The sequence below is a fragment of the Anguilla rostrata genome, chromosome 8 (genome assembly GCF_018555375.3).
Source record: "Anguilla rostrata isolate EN2019 chromosome 8, ASM1855537v3, whole genome shotgun sequence".
Lineage (NCBI taxonomy): Eukaryota > Metazoa > Chordata > Actinopteri > Anguilliformes > Anguillidae > Anguilla > Anguilla rostrata.
The window spans coordinates 6459992-6480799 of NC_057940.1; the positions used below are offsets into that span (position 1 = coordinate 6459992).

The 20808-nt window shown below is 42.3% G+C and overlaps 1 protein-coding gene across 2 annotated transcripts in view; it reads right to left on the reverse strand.

Annotated features, from left to right (window-relative positions):
• The window catches only part of LOC135260654 (contactin-associated protein-like 2), a 245155-nt gene that overhangs the window by 44096 nt on the left and 180251 nt on the right, over positions 1 to 20808 (reverse strand). For both annotated transcript variants that reach the window (XM_064346074.1, XM_064346073.1), the window contains exons 14-15: positions 13459 to 13615; positions 10537 to 10664 (exon numbers count right to left, since the gene is read on the reverse strand). In XM_064346074.1, the coding sequence (XP_064202144.1) occupies positions 10537 to 10664; positions 13459 to 13615 (285 nt within the window). The remainder of the gene's footprint in view (positions 1 to 10536; positions 10665 to 13458; positions 13616 to 20808) is intronic.

Consider the following 20808-nt stretch of genomic DNA (forward strand, 5'->3'; position numbering starts at 1 on the left):
ACCATCATTCAGCCCAGGAGAAACACCCTGATCCTTCAACAAAAAATAAAAAATCAGCCCGGAGGAAGTGTTGGCTCGGATTCATCCGCTGTTCGCCCTCCATTTACCAGATAACTGCCAAGAATGTTTTTTTTTTTCTTTTTCTACCATGTTGAAAATATGTTTTCCACAGAAACCTGTATGTAAAATAATAACAGCTGGCTGAGTGATGAATAAGGCTTGTAAAACTGGAACTGGAGGAGCACAAGGCATTATCTGCAAAGACGGAATGGTTGTTTTTTGAACACAGCCACAGGCACTTCTGTTATACAAAGAAAACACAAACAAGCAAAACCAACAAACAAAAGAAGCAGACTCAACCCTATCCAAGGTTGAATCAAACTCTTAACACAGAATAGTAATCTTCTTCAACAAATATTAAAAAAAGACTGAATACATTTTGATATGACCGGGTGAGAATTTGGGGCCAAAAACATTTAATAAAAGTAAAACAGGCTCCTGTGGAAAAAAAAACAAAAAACATATTTTATGTCTACGTGGTATCTACTACTGTAGGAGAAAACAGGCCATTCAGTTTGCGGTTCTACTTATACAAACATGGCTGATGCTCACTACTAATATTTTCCTACTCCTACTCCTACTCCTTCTACTACTACTACTACTGCTACTGCTAAGACTACCACTACTACTACTGTTACTACTACTACTGCTACTACTACCACTACTACTACTGATACTACTACTACTGCTACAACTATTACTACTGACAATACTACTACGACTAATAATAATAAAAATAATAATATACTCTTCGTTAAAGAAATGCATTCAACACACCCTGCGATATGGAGGAATAAATCTAGACGATGAAACCATAAAAACTGTAAAACCGAAAAGACAGTAAATGGCAGTGCTTCTATAGTAGTTGACGCACAGTTACGGAGTACTAATACTGTGTCGCGCTATCCTGGTTCAAACCCGTCTGGTCCGCGCAGCGCCCTGTCGTGGCCCGGGAGCTTCGGAGTGTGAAGCGCTGTTGCCACAGCAACACTCAGGGAGGGAGGGGTTTCAATCGGCCTCGACAGTGACTCCTCTGGCTTATTGGTCTACTGCGACCTTCCTGCTCAATTATCATCAACTGAACAGTCCCCTAGCACAGACGCTGTGATTGTTACGCTGGTTAATTTCAGGGGGCTTTGTGTGCGTCAGAGAATACACACACACACACACACACACAGTACAGCACCACACACACACACACACACACACACACTCTAGTTGGTGATGCTGCAGCAATGTGTCTGATCTATAGTTGCAACTGGACTATAAAAAAAGAGTGGGGAAAAAACGAATACATAAAAGCTATTAAAGATGCAGCGTATGAACAAAGCAAACATTTTAATCACAACAGAAAAGTGGAGATGAAAGAAAAGAAACGCGTAACAAGGGAGCATTCGCTGCAAAACGTCCAGCGTTAATTCAACTCATAACAGAGTTCATGTGAGTCCGGCAGGGACCATACTGTATGTACCCCATAACATTACATTACAGGCATTTAGCAGACGCTCTTATCCAGAGCGACTTACACAACTTTAACACAGCATCCATTTATACAGCTGGATATATACTGAAGCAATGCAGGTTAAGTACCTTGCTCAAGGGTACAACGGCAGTGTCCTTACCCGGGATTCGAACCTACGACCTTTCGGTTACAAGCCCAGTTCCTTACCCACTGTGCTACACTCCGTCCTACACTCCTAACACTGATCATTTTACTGTGTTGGAATTCCTCTCCGGGGGTGTTTTCAAATGGGATTATGATTTCCACGGCCGTTACGTCTCACGTGTAGCCGCACTCAGAAAGGAACCGAAGGCTTTGAGAACCGTTTTCAGTCGTGGTTTTTATTTTTCTTCGCCGGTATTATTATGAGAGGGAGAAGGATGCGGTTCCTTCCCTGTCACAGGTTGCAAAAAGGACATGCATCCATCTTTCCCGTACTATATTGAGGCATCACTCAACGTAATGGCTTCCTGAGAGGAGAGGAGAGAAGAGGAGAGGAGAGGAGAGGAGTGAAAGTGGAGACGGAAGGTATCCGCAGCGCAACCGAAAAGGAAGTTACTATAGTCCATTAGTTTAAGTTCGCGGGACCGCATTGAGAGCGGGAACTCTCCGCGGTACGCTCTGGGTATCGAACACGGTTCAGGGAGCCGAAAGGGCGTCTGCATGAACCAGAGACATGCCGCCTCCGCTGCACCACAAGTGGTTTCATCTGGAACATTTCTGCTCAGGCAGAGTACCGCTAAAAAAAAAAGACATTATTAGACTTTATTGTAAGTTTAGGAAAAAGAACACTGCCTTTGCTCCGAATAACGGGCCTGAGGCGTCTCCATTTTAGCGTGCGTTTAGCAGACGGTGTTGGAGAACATTCGCCTGAGTGCCCTCAGGTGGGCCCACCACAGGTGGACTGCGATATTGCTAAACCCGGTTAACTACTTTCTAACACCAGGGAGTTGACTGCACAAAAGCACTAAATGCAAGTTAACTACCTGCAAAACCTACATGCGCGTCGTGCACGGCAAGGCATAAAAATAACAAAACCCACAATTCGGTAACACGCTGAATTAATTACATTTGACAGGATCGGGGTCCGGATGAGATGCAAGCCAATATCCAGCTTGAAGAGGCAGTTCTTCATTCTTTATTGGAAGATGGCCAGCGATTCTACTGTTATGACCACCGTGGGAAGTGCAATCAAACGCTGGGGGGTAGTATAGATTTTTTGCAGGCATCGCGACTGGGAAAATTGACCAATCAGGGAGGAGATAAAGAGGCGGAATGTAAGATCTGAAAATTGATTGCAGGTTGAGCAGGAGTGTTATTTATTTATTTATTTTTTTACAAAAACAGGCAGAACCTTAAAACAGCAGCTGGCTTCCCCTGAATATACCTTTGGAGAAAAAAAAGAGATCACAGTGCAGCTGCCAGTATTTACCTTCAGGTTTCCTGAAACGCACCTGTAATATAATCCAGTATGTATATATATATATAGACTGACCTTTGCTTGAAATATCGGTCCTTGTAACGCAGCTGACATTCTCTTAACAAAGTTATGACTTCGAGAAGTTTTGCTTCCTTCCGCACTCAATATTCCCCGAATGTGTCACTCCAGTTCAAACGAAAATGCCACGGTGAGCCTGGAATAGACCGTGGCAGCGGTCCTGGGCGCCTTCATTAGCGACCTGGGTCTTTATCTCAGTGAACTAAGGTTGCGGTGCCGCAGAATTTAATAAAAAATGCTCATCTTTAACGGTGCTGTATTTCCCAAATGTACGCTGAATTATACTTGCAGGGGTGACGTTTGTACAGGGGACCGGTAAACATTTATGAAAGGAGATCTCTGAAGGATGTGGCTGTGTAATGATGCAACGGTGATCTAGCCAGGGCACGAAGAATTCACGGTTCTCATCAGGCAAACTGAGCTTTCTGTGGCCATGCGAGATCAGGGAGGATATCAGCAATTACTACATGATACTAGCAGTTATTGCAGGGTATCATTAGTTATAAGAGGATATCAGCAGTTATTGCAGGGTATTGTTAGTTATAAGAGGATATCAGCAGTTATTGCAGGATATCATTAGTTATAACAGGATATCAGCAGTTATAAGAGGATATCAGCAGTTATTGCAGAATATCATTAGTTATAACAGGATATCAGCAGTTATTACAGGATATCAGCAGTTATAAGAGGATATCAGCAGTGACTGCAGAATATCATTAGTTAAGAGGATATCAGCAGTTATTACAGGATATCATTAGTTATAACAGGATATCAGCAGTTATTACAGGATATCATTAGTTATAACAGGATATCAGCAGTTATTACAGGGTATCATTAGTTATAAAAGGATATCAGCAGTTATTACAGGATACTAGCAATTACCTCAGATGACACTGTCTTATTTTTCCTTATTTTCACAACATGGACGACAACCTCCTTTGGCTCAAACGGCAGTTTTAAGCCCAGCAGTGTCCGAGCACAAAAACCAATGACCAGGGGGTCAGCAGAGGAGGGCTGCCCAAAATCCCAACACAAAGTGATTTATCAAAGAAAGATTGTCATGGGGTTTTTAGCCCCTCTTGGACCAAAAAAGTGACTGACCTGGACCAGGAAAAAAAAAGTGCTAACCCAATTATGCCCATTGCCCATAATGCATTTCACCTTCTGTGGTCTGAAAGACCTAAAGCAGAGCATTAGATTCAATAAAAAAAGCCATTACACTGCTTCCTCGGACAAGTACGCCATATTGTCACTGAACCAGTTTTTCATAAGGGCAAAAATAAATCCCAAAAGTCGCAAGAATGTATTCCCTAAATGTTTTATTTGTTCTTTCGAAAACAATAATGATGGTGCCATGATTAATTGAGCAAGGCAAACCTTGAAGAGGAAGAGGAATGGCTAACCTCAGTCATGTGACTGTCCCTGGTCCCTTCGGTCCAATAATGCAGGTCTGGTTCCTGGTTCCCGCCTCATAGAAAGACCATCCTTTCACCGTTGGTGTGTGAGTGTGTGTGTGAATGGGTGAATGAGAGGCATCAATTGTGAAGCGCTATGGATATTTAAATATATAGATAAAAGCGCTATATAAATGCAGTCCATTTACCATTTATATAAAACCATGACCAATCAGCCTTCTCTTCAGAAGGCCAACGGCCAATCATCTTTCATTTATTCCAAGACATTGAACAACCCTGACAAGATGACTCAGAAGGTCTACACACTCAGCGAGGAATGGACAGTCACAACAAAAGAGTCCCACTTGCTGTTCATCAGGTTTATTGAAATTTGTTCAGCAAACCAAACATCAAATAAGTCTTGATTTAACAAAAGGCACTTTTAGTCGTGATTGGAAGATATCACTTGAGAGTACGACTGGATTGCTTTGCCTTGAAGTCTTTGGAAAGTTCCAGTTGAACACCCTTTGTATTAACTCATGCCTTTTATGACTCCTGCAAATTAATGACACAAAGGAGTCAACCAAGCATTTGATAATTAATGTTGGGTTATAATAACCTCTTTATGGCACCACGCAACCATGAAATGCATTAAGAATAAGTCAAATACTGTAATAATAATTCAGAATTACTCAATAAAATAAATGGACAAGAAACTTTTCTCCCACTCAAGGGACTATGCTTGAACTCACACTTTCTTGGTATTTTTGTAAAACATTTTAATGTTATTTTATACATAAAGGAACAGGGAGAAAGAAATCACCCAATAAAGCCTGAAGTCCAGTTGAATTCCATGAATAAGATCATTCTGTATGAACTTATGAAAGAGGATTGCAGTAAAATAGTAATATAATTGTTTAAGACAAATTCAACAAAAATTATGGGAGTTAATTAGACCATATACCCCTGAAAAGTGTAGCATACAGTATACTTTCGATTTTAGATTATGTAGGCTGATAAACGAGATAACATATTAATTCTAAACGGCGAAAGCCACTGGAACAGTAAAATTCAGACGCTGAACCTGGAATACAGTGGCATGGTATTTACGCCCTTCCTGATTTCTTCTATCATCGCACATTTGCATTTAATGCTCGAAAACCTACCAGCTTCTCAGAATTAAAGCAGTTCTGCAGCGACGAGTGGGCTAAAATTCCTCCACAATGATGTGAAAGACTGATATCAAATTACAGGAAGCATTTGGTTGTAGTTATTAAGCTTGTGCAACCAGTTATTAAGTGTAAGGGGGTAACATGAGTGAAATGGGTGTTTGATACATTTTTTCATTAAATAAATTAAATAATAATAATTAAAAAAATGTGTTTACCGTTTACTCGAATTCCCTTTGTGTAATATTATATTTTGTCAAAAGAGCAGAAACCATTCAGACAGTGACACATATGCATTAATAGAGGAAATCAAAAAGGGGGCAACCACTTTTCACAGCACTGTACCCATTGGATTCAGAGAAATATGTACTGTACAGTAAAACAATACTGTGTACTGATGGCAAATGATTTGCATTCAGATCTGCCATTAGACTTACCAGGCCTGGTTTATTTAAATATGGGCATTGATTGACTCATAAGGAAAAAAAAAACAACAAAAAACCAACAAAAAAAAACAATAAAAATAAAACACTGACTGCTGACTAAAGTGACCACAGAGGCTTTGCTTCCTCTCAGTGAAATTAACTTTAATTGTCTCGCTGCCATTTGTCCTTGAATCAAATTAACTTGAGTTTACTTTTTTTTTTTTTTTTTTAATTCGCAGTGAGTAATCAGTGAAACGAGCTTCCTGTGATTGCGGAATGCTAACTGCGCGGGGCGGCTGCCGTGACGACGGGCTCTTTCAGAGTTCCGTATTGCCGTCGCGGCAACGGCTGATCTCCCCGGGAGTGTGTGGAGACACCCGGTCTCTCGGGCGAGGCACGGCACAAACTGGGAGAGAGCTTGAATATTTTATGAATATCCGTGCGTGACCGTGACGGGCGCTGAGCTGATGCTCCTCTGTCTCTCAGTGACAGACGGACCGTTCAAGTGCCTAAACCTGCCGAGGAACCGTGGTGAACTAAAGCATGTCCGACTCTTTCAGCAGCCGGACGAATAAACGCATAAATATTTATCGCACTTGATAGCCAAAAAAGAAAAAAGAAAACAGCCAGCGAAAAATTATTTCGCTACCATTCCTAACGACATTCTCCCCCATCGCGGTGCATTATGGGTCATTATGACACGGATCAATGAGACACGCCCCCTTTTTTTTTCTACGTCTCGACTGATCTTGTCTCTTGCCGTCAAGCTGGCTACAACAACACCCCTTTTCAGTTGACCGTGTCGATTAAATTTAGAGACCGAACGCACCACAGAGCGGTCGGCATTCTACCGGGGAACAGAGGTGGGTAACCCGGCTTCAAAGAGTAAAAAGACTGACGATGTATTTGCTCCACCAACATGCACTAAACCAGCTGATTACAATAATTAGTTCTCCTATCATGCTGAAGAGTTATGCTAATTAGAGTCAGCTGATTTAGTGCATGGTGGTGGAGCAAATACATGGTCAGTCTTTTTACTCTTTGAAGCCGGGTTACCCACCTCTGCCTGGGAATATAACGAGCCTAAAAAAGAACAAAAACAAAAAACAACCGCCCGCCTAATTTTGATTGCATATACATTCAGGGGACAGGTGTGAGGCGAAGACCACATCCACCCAGGCGGCGTGATCATTAACATCCTGGGATAACAGGCGATCGTAATCAGACAGAACTGATAAAAGCAATCAGCGGGCTCATAAGGCAATTAAGGAGAATAACGAGGCGTGAAAACGCATTATTTCCATAGCGGTGGGAGCGGAGATATACCCTGGGCTGGGTCCGGCAACACACTGTGATTTTTTTTTTCTCCAATGTCAATACATTGATGGAAAATATCTGAATAATTGAATATACTTAATATTTTATGACGAGCCATGGCATCTGATGTCGTATGTATACTGAAAATAAAGCAGTGCATGGCTATGGGTAACAATTCACTTGATTTTTCTTTCACTACTTGTGTTCCCTCTCCCACTATTTCAGTTACCAGAAATGCTAAAAAAAACAGTATTGTGACAGAGTGCGGTCTGTACATAAGTATGTGGACAGTAACACAGTTCTATGGTTTTGTACTCCAGTACATTGGATTTTAACGGAAACAATGAATTATGAGGTTATCTGCATGAAGATTGAAAGAACAAAATTTGAAGATGGACGATTATTGTTCTATTGAACTCTTTAAACTATCAAAAGTCTGGTTGATGGCTAGCAAGCAAGCACTTGACAGTTGGATGGTTACCTAGCTAGGTTAGTTAACAGGCTACTTAAAACAACAAGTAATCTGGCTTCTTTTAAATCTTGATTTAGGCAAACAAAAGATCTTCAGTTCTCCATACTTCATCATGCAGTTCATACGGAAGAAGTATGAAGAACTGAAGGTCCGTTGGTCCCCTAACTCATTGTAAGGCTGCCAGGTTGCTCGTTATTTTACGTACAGCCACCTTGGAATTTTTACACACAGTTTTACAGGAAAAAAAATCACTGGGAGTTTTTTTATTTATTTATTTTTTTATCTCATGTGCTTGCTGTTTGGGGCCTCAGGCCTAGTTTATGCAATTTTTTCTACTCTGTGTCAGCATCTTAGTGACAGTTTTCTGTAAAAAAGCATCATAGAAATAATTGATTTGATTTGATTTTGATTGATGTCATGTCTAACGCTGCGCCAAAATAAATAGACAGACACACTTAATGCGGGTTGCTCGACTCAAGTCGACCTTGGATTGAAGCATCGCTACAATCCTGAAATATAATTTAACAATTATACCACACAGCAGTCCCTTTGGGCAGATTAATCAAGATAAACCAAAAAGTGTGAAAAAGAGCAGGCAAATACTGCCTCAAAAAATGTGTGTTATAAATAATATATCCAATGTTGTGACATTCCCTACCAGTGTGTGGGAATTTCTGATCCAGTATCTCTAAATCAACTGGTTCACAAATGTATGGAAATGTATGAAAAAAAAACAAAAAAACTGCAGAAGTTGTAGCAGCTCCATGAAAATGCATAAAACAGTTTTTAAACTTCTATATCTTTAAACCCCTGCAGATAACACAGAATTTGTCACAAGCACAAGTGGTAGGGTTCAAAATAATTTTGAATGGTCGATTCTCCCCACAGTGTGATACCTTTGTAACACAGTGCTAACTCAGGCATTGATTGAAACAGGCAATCAAACGTACCATGAAAAGGCACAAAGGTTTACCACAGCCTGACTACAAGGTACAACCGGTGGCCTCAACCACTTTGTAAAAACTATTTTCATTGACGAAAAACCCCTCACTTCTATTAACACAGAGATCCATTCGTTCATCTGTGATCTAAGCTACTTATTTCTGCTCAGGGTCACTGGGAGGCCAGTGCTATCCCAGCATGCCCTGGGTGAGGGGCAGGAATATGCCCTGGACAGGTTACCAACTCATCACAGGGCACACACACCACACTCATACCTATCGGATTTCAGAGTCTGCAATTAGCACCTTTAGGAGGAAACTGCAGTGCCCGGAGAAAAACCCACACGGACACAAGCAGAACATGCAAACTCCACACAGAAAGGCTCCGGCCGGGATTCGAACCCATGACCTTCGGGCTGTGCTAGGAGACAGTGCTGTTCACGGCACCGCCATGCCGCCCCCATACAGAAACATGCCAATGAAAGCAGGATTTCATTGAGGATAGGGCACCAGATTGATCGTTTTAGTTAAATTCTATTGCACATTCCCTTACAGAGGCTAATTGCGTTCGATTGGATTCCCCCTAATGACTGTGAGGCTTCACAGAGAAGAGGTTACGGAAGCAGACAGGTTCAGATCCGGGGTCGGTGAAGCATAATACTCTGCCCTCGAGCTGGGCAACGAAGCTGAATTGTTCCTGTAAACATCCACCTGTCTGTACGTCCCCCTGAGACGCAACAGAAAAAAAAAGCTCAAGTTTTTAAAAAGATTTGACGTGACATCAAGTGACTTGGATGACAAGAGCATATTGCAGGGAGAATATTTTCAAAAATAAAATTTGTTTTATTTTTATTGAATGCAGGTTCAAGGTATAGTAGAATATATGCTTCTTGAGATTGAGACCAGTGACTCATGTTCCCTACAAAGGACAAATACCAGGTCTTGAGGATATAAATCATGTGCTTTAAGTGGCCCTAGGTTATAGTCTTACTGTCTTTCTTTCTGTACCACTGTCAGGCCCAGAATTTTATATATATATATAAAAAAGCTAAATAAATCAGGTAGGGCTTTTGATCACGATCCTAATTTGATAAAGGCTGACGAGTAATTCCATATAATTTCAAAACATCTCCCACCGCTTCAGCTGGTTTCGTTTGCTTTAAAAAAAATATATATATATATATATATATTATCACGCTCCTGGAACAGGAAGGAAGGGCCCGGAAAATGAACAGAGACAAGTCCTCGCAAACACCTCATTAAGATGGCCGACCCGTGGCGTATGTGCGCTATTATCACCGGAAGGCTAATGAAGGCTGCCGCCTCAGGCATGGTTTCAGCGGACGAACCAGACCACAGCCTGCCTAATAACCACCGCCATTCTTTATGTGACACACCGGCCTTGGCTACAACTAAAAAGCAGACACGGGCGGCACCGTGACCAGACTTAAAAAAAACAAAAAAAACAACTTGTTTAGTCGGTTTTGTTAGTTTTGTTTTCACTGTTTAAAAAAAATAAATAATAATAATTAATGCTGCTCATCTGTTACTATGGGAAGGAATGGTTACTAGACAACATCAATAAGGGTGAAATAACTCCCCACTTTTTCTGGCTTTCATTATTGCCACGTTTACAGAGCTAACTTGGACATATAAACGCATTGTATATAGACACGTAAAATGCAAAGCAGCATTTTATGCAAAAAAGCTCTTCCACGCTCAAGAAAGGCAACGGTAAGAGAGAAGAGGCCCAGCTTACTGTCTCCTTGGCAACGCAGAGGCCCAACCGTCAGCTTGGCCTCCGATCCAGGCCTGTTGGTGTCTCCCACAGCCACCTGGTTCACAGGTAAATGGTCCTTGTACATAAGCAGTCCCGAGTCCTCTCTCCTGTAACAGGTAAACAAGATGAACGGGCCGTCACACAGGTGGAATCATGGGAGGTGCATCACCCAACACTGACACACAGGTACAAAAAAAAAAGTTCAATAAATAAAAATCCATTAAAAATGAAAACCCCCTTTTTCAAATGTAACAGTTCTACTGAGCTCACGCCTGACATTATTCCTCAGGCAAAGTCTTGGACACACATGTGGTGAAATAATCCATGAACAAGAATAACAAGAAATGAGCATTTAGAGTGGCATTAGTTATATAATGTTTGGAGTGTACGGTAATCATGGACCAGGAACTGTGCGATAGGACCTGAAGTCACAGGCACTGAAAAAATTCACTGTTCACACAATAATTATTTTATATATATATATATATATATATATATATATAGGTCAGATGTGTCTGTTGTTATCACATGTATTATCTTGAATTACTTCAATGTGATTAAGAACGCAGTAACACTCTACAGCACCAAGAGGGTGAAATTTGGTAGACAAGGGGTTAAAAAAGCAGACCCAGATCAGATATGATTTTATTTCATTTTTTTAACTGTAGACTACAGGTTCTCCTGTTTGTCTGTACTAACAATGTGGGGCAGAGAAGTCACAGCCGTTCGATACTGATTGCAGAAACGGCTGCTTCGCTGCACATTATTATATTCCTGTGTTAATGATCACTTTCAGAGAGCAGCAACGCAGTGATTTTACATCTCCCTTTCAATTTGTACTCAGCTCTTGAAAGAATAAATGACATTTGCTCATTTTATCAGTTCTGGTCGGGGGAAAAAAAACCCCCTCAAAAAACAAAAACAAATCATAAATGCAGCAAATTTCAGTGCACAAAGGGATCCTTTTTCCATGTTATGAATTTCTTCAATCTACAGCTCTGTCACATTAGTGACAAATAAAAGCTCGCGGGGCACTTAGTGATGACGCTGTAATTAGGTTTCCATGGTACTTCTGGCACTCGGCTCACCAGTGGCAGTGTATAATGGGTCCGGAGCTGGTCTTGTAACCTGAAGGTCATAGGTTCGATTCCCGGGTAGGACACTGCCGTTGTACCCTTGAGCAAGGTACTTAACTCGCATTGCTTCTGTATACATCCAGCTGTATAAATGGTTGTGAATGTAAATGTTATGTACAGTAAAAACAAAAAAAGTTGTGTGAGTCGCTCTGGATAAGTGCGTCTGCTAAATGCCTGTAATGTAACGTAATGTAATGTAATGTAAAGAAGGGTTTATTTCCACAGAAGAGATGAGCGCTTCCCCTGGTCACCTATAGCTTTGACCACTGATTGTTTCCTCCTCAGCTGCCCTCCCATAAAGAGCAATCACCCACAGCCCATGCAGATTTGCGTCACTCTTAATGCACTAGAAAATACCGCACAGTTTCCCGCCCCTTTGGTTTTCATGCACTCGTAAGACGCCATTTTGTAGGTTCCTGTCGGTTGGGACTGACATTCGAGAATAATATCAACTCATTTCGTTTCACGAAAGTAAAAGACATAGGTTATGTTTAGAAAGCACGCATTTAGAAAAAAAAAGAAAAAAAAAAAAGAATCGCAGTATGTTATGATTAACGACCTGCATATAAAGTCAGTAACATTTTCATGAAAATGGAATGACATTTACATAATGCATTCGTGTCTGACCGCTGTGCTTTTCTGGTAACTGCCAAAGGTTAAAGTTCACTTCACGTGAAGCATTAATCATCAGTGATGATGTGAAAGTGTGTGGTGTGTGTAATTTTCTTTTATTTATTTTTTTAAGTTAAGAGAAATACCTCCTTTGTCAGATGCATATTTTCGTTCCATTTCGTTTCGTTCGCTCTAACCCTAAACCCTTTCCGGTTCTTTCCGTACGTAGCAGCATCCAAAACCAGTCCGTACACCTGTCTGGACAGATGGTCCCAAACAAATACTATGAAAACAAACCTCTTTGAAATCTGCCTTTTATTCACATGAAAAGTAATTATGGGGAGTTTTGAACACCTGTCGCTAATATGCTAATGTTTACATACGGAGTAGTACTTTGTTAGTTTTCAGTGATTAAAACATTGTTTTTCATTACATCATGGGATTGTGCAGAATTTTGTCACAACTACAGATCTACTCGAACTCGTGGGTGACTGCAGGCTAGTCTTCACGCTCCATGCCAAAGTCAAATCGCTCTGATAATGATCCATCCCTCTGTGAGAAAGGAGTTCCTGCAATCTCTTCCCCCTGCGTCATCCCAGCACACGAACTACAGAATCAATAGCAATGGTTCTCAAACTGGGTTCCGCAGCCTCCCAGGGGGTTTGTGGCAGGTAGCCAGGGGGTCCATGAAAAATTATAGGCTAAATTGTTCTGATAGATTACATTAAAAAAAAGCATATATATATCACATACATTAATTAAAATTATATAAAATATGAATGGCAAAATCATAGCCTATAGAAGAGTGTGAGAAATAGGCCTAATATGAAATTATTTGTTCGATAGATATGTGAGGGGTTCCTTGAAAACTTTTCTCCCATAAATGGGGTCCTTGGTGAAAAAAAGTTAGAGAACCCCTCATCTAGAGGGGTGGAAATCGAGGTTGAGAGACAATTTTGTATATAAACGGGACTAGGTTAGCCGCAACATAGCTCAGGTTTCACCGGGATACAGCCTGGCTATGTCTTAGTCGGCTAAAAAACGTTCACCTTTCAACCAAATGCAGCCGGGCTTTCACCCGCCCGCCTAAACGCAGTTTCGGCCTCTGGGGTCCGTAGGCGGCGCAGGAGGAAAGGGGTCGAAGGTCGCTCACCACTGCTTCTGGTCCGCGTCGCAGTTGCAGGAGTACTTGGGGTCGGTGCAGTTGCGCTCGATCCCGCAGGCGCACTTCTGGATGCCGGGTCCCGAGCCGCCCCAGTAGAAGTGCTTCTCGTTGCCGCGCCCGACCCACCACGTGTACGGGGTCCCATCTGAAAGGCAAGCGTGTGCACGGCACCGGGCTCAGGAGAAGGCAACCAAACGCGACGCACCCACCACCACACATTCCTCCCTCATACATAACATAACATAACGACGAGAACAGGCCATACAGCCCAACAATGCCTGCCATTTTTTGACTAAATTACTGCTCTGATTGCTTACAGAGTACAGACAGTTTTTGAGACCAAATAAAATCAATCAATCAATCAAGCCTAGTCCTGAAAATCCCCAGAATATCTGCCTCAACTACATGACCTGGCAGGCTATTCCACACACTGACTACTCTCTATGTGAAAAAAATTCTTCCTAATGTCTTATTAATAATAATAATAATAATAATTAAAAAAATAATAATAATAATAACGACAATTCTCAAAAAATAAATTATAATAAACAGTCACAGTCATGAGTCGAGTCAAGAGCTCAGCTTCACATCAGCTCAGTCTGACACAGCACACAATGTTCTCCTGAACGCGCGCCTGAAACCAGGATAAGCACGCACAAGTACCCACACAGAACACTCTGAGAACACTCGCACTCCTCGAGCTCCCCGGCCGTCTTTTAACCAACACCTCTTATTCAGCGACTCAATTTCCTCCTCCGTGTGGGAAGAATAAAAACCTGAACTGACTGAACTGACGGTCTGTCTGAGCAGGCGATTAGCGAAGAGGGCGCCGACTTTAGCAGGGATAAAGGATCAGATAGGGGATCATATAAGACTCATAGATTACATTACATTACAGGCATTTAGCAGACGCTCTTATCCAGAGCGACTTACACAACTTTTACACTGCATCCATTTATACAGCTGGATATATACTGAAGCAATTCCGGTTAAGTACCTTGCTCAAGGGTACAACGGCAGTGTCCTTACCTGGGAATCGAACCTGCAACCTTTCGGTTACAAACCCAGTTCCTTGAAGGACTGTGCTACACTCCGTCCTTCATAGCTACAGTAGGTTACCGTTTCCTGCCATGCAGAGGTGGAAATTTAAAGTCATCCCCGGTATTTTGTTCTAGTCACCTTGATTCGCTAATTAGCGCAGTTCTTCAGCCAGGAGGTAGAACTGATTAGTGTAATCAGCTGGGCTGCATTTATGGGTAAAAGAAACACATGGCAGGACTTTTGCTTTTCTGAACCCCTGGACTTCCCAGCTCTGCATTCATGTGGCTATTAAGTTGATTTTCGAAAACAGAAATCGGTGATGTTGCACAGATGGGCCACGGGATTTCTGGTTGCTGCAAAAGCAAAGGGAATGAACTTTCTGCAATGGTTGAAAGTCAACAGCCAGTGCAGTGGATAGAGAGGGAGAGCGCTCTCCGGAGTCCAAAGCAGACCTGGGTCAAATACGTATTTGTTTTGGATTCAAATGCTTTTCTACGCTTTACTGGCCTTGTCTGATCTAATGGAACCAATGAAATACCCTCAAAAAGGGCAAACCCGACCTTCTGGTCATACTGACGGGCTCTATTACACCAGGCAAGATCAACAGAGCACGGAAAAGTGTTTGAATCCAAAACAGATACGTAAGAGGATGGCGGCGGTGGGCGGCCACTACACGACCCTTCGTAAACAGCTCGTTAGCAATGGTACATGCTACGTGACCCCCCCCACACCCGCGTCGTTATCTCTCTGAACTGAAGAACAGGACAGTCAGCATAAACGTGCGGTTTTACCAGCTATCTCACGATTTCTCTCCTGTCTGCCTCAGCTCGTTTGCCCTCATAGCGTTTGCTCCTGGTTTTCATAACGATAATCGCATAACAAGTCCCACGGAGCAGGAGTTGATTAACTTTGCTGTGTGTTTTTGCTTGGTAGACGCCTGTATCCTGATCAGCTATCGTTGGTATCACGGTCTCTCTCACACACATACGCGCACACACACACACACACAAACACAGTCAAACACACACACACACACACACACACAAACACAGTCAAACACACACACACACACACACACACACACACACACACAAACACACACACACACACACACAAACATAGTCAAACACACACACACACCACACATCAAACACACACAAACACACACACACCCACGCACAAACACTTTGTCATTGTCAACTCTGATAAGGTTAGTCTGACCTTTCTTCTGTTCACAGTTTATATGTAACAAAGTGACTGAGTGGGCAAAACACTGGGTCACCATGGAAAAAGGATCGAAAGCAGTAATAACACTGCACATAGGGTTTTTGTTTATATCCAAGTGCAATTCATATATGAAAATGGGCAGTTAATTGACTTATTAGTCAAATGCAATCTGGGTGACTCATGGGGTCTTATTTACTAAGACATTTAGCACATGCAAAACCAATAACACAACCAATGATTGGTGAAAAAAAATACCATGACCAATCATTAGTCGTGTTATTGGTTTTGCATGCACTAAAGAGTTCTGCCCGTGCTACAGGTCTTACTAGCGAGGCAGGCCACAAGCCACGTTTAACAGGCCTCTGTTAGCATAACTGCCGCTCCACCAGCGTTTCGTAAATTGGAGCTGCAGCAGTCTGCCAGCAGTCTGACAGCCCGGCCTACGCCGGCAAGACGAGGGTCGGCCGCTGAGAGAAGCGGTCGGTGAACGGTCACGCCGCGAGCAAAATGGCGGCGCGCCGTGAGGTAACACAGGCTATCGCAGTTCCGCTAAAAAAATACCAAAGTGCCAGAGCCGGGAAACGGCCTTCGTGGCCCCACGTCAGCCCGAGTTTGACAGTTAGCATTTGAAAATGCCTGTCCGCGCCGGCACATTTAACACCAACCGCCGTTTGCCGCTGCCGCCGTTCGAACGCCGCCGCCGCCGCCGTCTCCCTTTTTACCCCCGGGGTTCGAGTGAAAACCTCCTTCACAAAAAAAATGGCACCTTTTTTTTGAACTCGAAAAACTGCAGGGCGAACCTCCGGCGCTACGAAACGTAGCGGTGTCCCTCGCTCTGTTTCTCTCTCAGCACGGCTTGTCAGTCTAGCTGTTCCTATCTACCAAGGGTTCACGTCCTCACGAGGCTCGGATTAAAGTTAAACCGTCAAGAATTTTCATGCCGTTTAAAAAAAGTCTGACTGTTCCGTTCCGTCGTGCATAAACACCGTCCGGAAATACGACGAGGCCTCTGGAGGAAAATCAACATGAGCACAGAGGTTTCCTTCAGAACTTGACAAGGGGAAATGCTACGAAGGAATATTGTTTTTTTTCCCCGAACGTTCGCCTGTTCGCCCTTGCCTGCAATCTTCACATCTTCCCACGCGCGGTCCGGGTTATTTGAAGCAATACGCGACGCGTACCTCTCCACAAAGACCAAGATGAAAGGTGGTTTTCCAAACGATGATTACATCAATTTCCTGAAGCAAACTCCCCGAAAAAGCCCCTTGTGGCTTAACTGCATCTGGTAGGAAATATTTGCATCCTCTGACGAAACACAGCTCACAACTAGCATGTTTACAAAAAGTCCTGCATTTCCTGTGAGTTCGCATTCCAACAGCTGGGACAAGGCAATTGACATAGAATAGAGAAACTGGATGATAAGAGAAGTGTGTGTGTGTGTGTGTGGGGGGGGGGGGGGGGGGCTATGCTGCCACTATAGTATGGCTTACAGTATGCTGCCACTATAGTATGGCTTACAGTATGCTGCCACTATAGTATGGCTTACAGTATGCTGCCACTTGAGGCAATAAGTTACATAAATGGTTTAATTTTACATTTTAGCAGGACTGAAATCTGGCACCTCACGATTATGGCTGATCACTGAACAGCCTTTGCCAATGAGCTGTGCAGTCTTAGAACAGCAAACCAGAGTTCTGTGCTGGATGGTGAATTACTTACAGAAGACCCAGTTCTTATTATAAAATCGTATAACACTCACCCATAATATCAATATGGGCAATATAATACTTGCTCAAAAAGTTAAACCCTCACCATATAGCAACCACATAGTAACCACTGTAATTACAAGAAACACCTACACTAGAAACATAAAAATTCTCTTGCCACAAATCTCCTCACATTGCCACAAAAGCTGAGTGGATGAGCTGAATAATAGGAACAACTTTATTACACTTCTAATGAGTTACAGGCCCTGTACAGAGCTGATGAATTACTTTTTACAAGTAGCTATTCTTTTAAAAAATTTTTTTTTTTTTTTTACAATACCTGACTTCTCTTCTCACTGCATCCACAAAGCATGATTCACTTCATTTCATAGCTGCTTTTTTCCACACCTTTGGAATAGGCAGTATATATTTTCTTTCTTTTTTTATTCCCTCGTTTCTCATGTCTTACTGTATGCTAATATACAGATGAGCTTTCGGTGCCAGAGATAAATCTAAAGTTAAGAAGACGTGGCTTTTTAACGTCTGACAGTAGTTTTATTCGAAGGGCGAGTACATGAATCTCCCAGCACATCAAATTACACAAATTCCCAAGATTCAATTTAATGGACTTTGCCCTTAGCCAAGGGCATATGCAATTTATCCAAAGGAGACTCGGGTTGTATCAGATTCAATCAAACAAACCTTAAAGCTGTTTAAGGCTGAAACTTCTAAGAAAAAGGAAGAGGTAGTCTGAATATTGTGGTGCCCAGGCTGGAGACAGAGACTTATAAAAATAAAAATCCTTTGAAGGGCAGGTTTTTTTAGAATGTTTTTTTTTTCTCTCCAAAATTCTAAGCCAGTGTTCTAGAACCCCATTGGTTTCAATTACCAGCAGTGAGTGTTACATCCACATTAGAATGTTCAGTTAAGAACACGGGGCCACATACTGTCATTAACAAAAAATAGTTTTGCTGGAGGTAAATGTTTATAAAAATTGCAATAATAAAAACCCAAATGCAAGCCTTTGTGTCTTTCAGCCATGGCAGACAGAAACACAAGGCTATATTCATAATGAACACGAATGAGCGAAGCAGACAATGTCCTGGGGATTTTTTATGTAATCAAAGTACACTAATGAAACAAAACTCATCAACTCATCCTTGATTTCATTAGATTCATTAGATTACCAGGACAGTTGAAAGTCTCCTTGAAAGTGTAATTTTCCCCTATTTTCCCACAGTTTGATGTCTTTCTCTGCTATGGAGAAACACTTAACTAAATTTAGCATTTCTGGAAATGCGTAGCCTAAACAGAGAGTTAAACATATAAAAGTTGGGTGTTTTAAAGAGTGCGCTGACCAATCAATTGTAACCATTTGTGTCATTTGCTCAATGAAAACAAATTTTCATTGGTATATAGCTTATTGGTCACCGTCCGGTATGAGAGAAGGCAGTCTTTATTGAGATGAGCCTTTATTTGCATTGGATTGAATTCGGGGAAATGTTTACCGATTTTTTTAACCGAAGTTCAACAACATCGGTATCCATGTGGGATTAAATAGCTATGGAAACACAGTCGATTACTAAGAGACTCACATCTGACAAGATGCAAGTCTCATCACATTACATTACGTTACATTTATTTGGCAGACGCTTTTATCCAAAGCGACGTACAGAAAGTGCATTTCACGGTCATAGACAACTGCTAAGCACAGGTTCAGTAAGGTACAATACTTATTTTGTACAGCTTTTATTTCTAGCCAAGAACACAGTTTAGTTCACACAGTGAACACTATTCAGACCTAACCTCTGCAAAGCCAGCTAGGCAGAAGAATAAGCTACAGTATTAGGACAAATACAAATTACCAAAACGTGCTGGGATGGGGCAACATGTAACAAGTGTCATGAAAAGGGGGGGGGGGGGGAGATTTAGAGTAAAATATACAGCGTGGTGGTGGTTAGTCTAGGTATAGTCTGAAGAGATGAGTCTTCAGGCCACGGCGGAAGATGGGTAGTGAGGGGGAGGTTCGGAGGGGGACGGGGAGTTCGTTCCACCACCGGGGAGCTAGGGTGGAATCCACAGTAAAGCAGTTCTTAAGTGCACTTAGGGCTTATTTGTTCTCTTTTCTCTGAGGAACAAAGGCAGGGTTTAAACTCAAACACTTGGGACATCTTATTTCTCAACCTCAGGTTTGAAGTTTAATTGGGAATTTGGAAAAAAAAAAAAACGTGTTTGATATACAGTATATATATATATACACCGAGGGAATCTTGTCTGTGGAAATAAACTCTTCTATACATTGCATTACATTCTCTTTGTCTACTATTACATTTTGTCTGAAGATCTGAAACCTTTCAGCGAGACAGATATGTAATGATGGAGGAAATCAGGAAGGGGGGTGAATGCTTTTTCAAGACCAATTGGGTGTACCGCCTTCAGTGAGATGTAAACACTTGATGACTAACGGTAAGCTGAAATTAAGAAGACGAAATGCCAAAAGGCGATTAAATGCGTCGAAATGGCGGTCGGCGAGAGAGCCCCGCTTCGGGTAGCCCCAAAGGCCTCCCTCGCGGCGATTCCGCGGCGCAAACAAAGCTCGTTAGCGCTCAAACAAAGCTCGTTAGCGCTCAAACAAAGTTCGTTAGCGCTCAAACAAAGCTCGTTAGCGCTCAAACAAAGCTCGTTAGCGCTCAAACGAAGCTCGTTAGCGCTCGTTAATTTACGTTTTCTCTCCCGGGACCCGGAGCTCTCTGGGTTTTTTTTATTTTCATTAAGACGTTCCCCCCCCCCCCCCCCCCCCCGCACCTGCAGAAGCTCAGCCGGCCCTTTTCATTTCCTGCTCTCTCGCCCTTTCGGAAATGGCACGGGCGGGGCGGGGGCTGCCGGGGGGGGGGGGGATTCTGACCATGAATCAGCAGGAAAAGCCAAAGCCTTGCAGAAGGACACCGATATTAATGAGGTCATCGATCAATCCACCTCCATCACGTCGCCCTTTTTCTCTTTTTTTTCTGGTTGTTTATTGCCGAATTTGGAACACCGGGGCGAAAGTTCTGGCCTCAGTTCCTCAGCCTGCATCTTCATTTTCATCTTCGAAAAAACTTTTCACTTTTTGCTCTCTCTCTATGACACGGTGTATGAATATGCTCTCCTGAGCATCTTCCTTCTGTCGGTCTTTAAAAAAAAACTTTAAATTTATACCCCAGTGAGAAAAATATCACGTTCCCCTGATTAAAAAAAGGCGCAGTTTTAATGGTGGCTGTGTCAAGTGAGATCTAATTAACACTGATGCAGCGTTGCAGTGATCAAACTTGCTGATTTCACAGTCCCTGGTGTTTGTTTCTCTATCAGAAAGGGATTGGTTCAC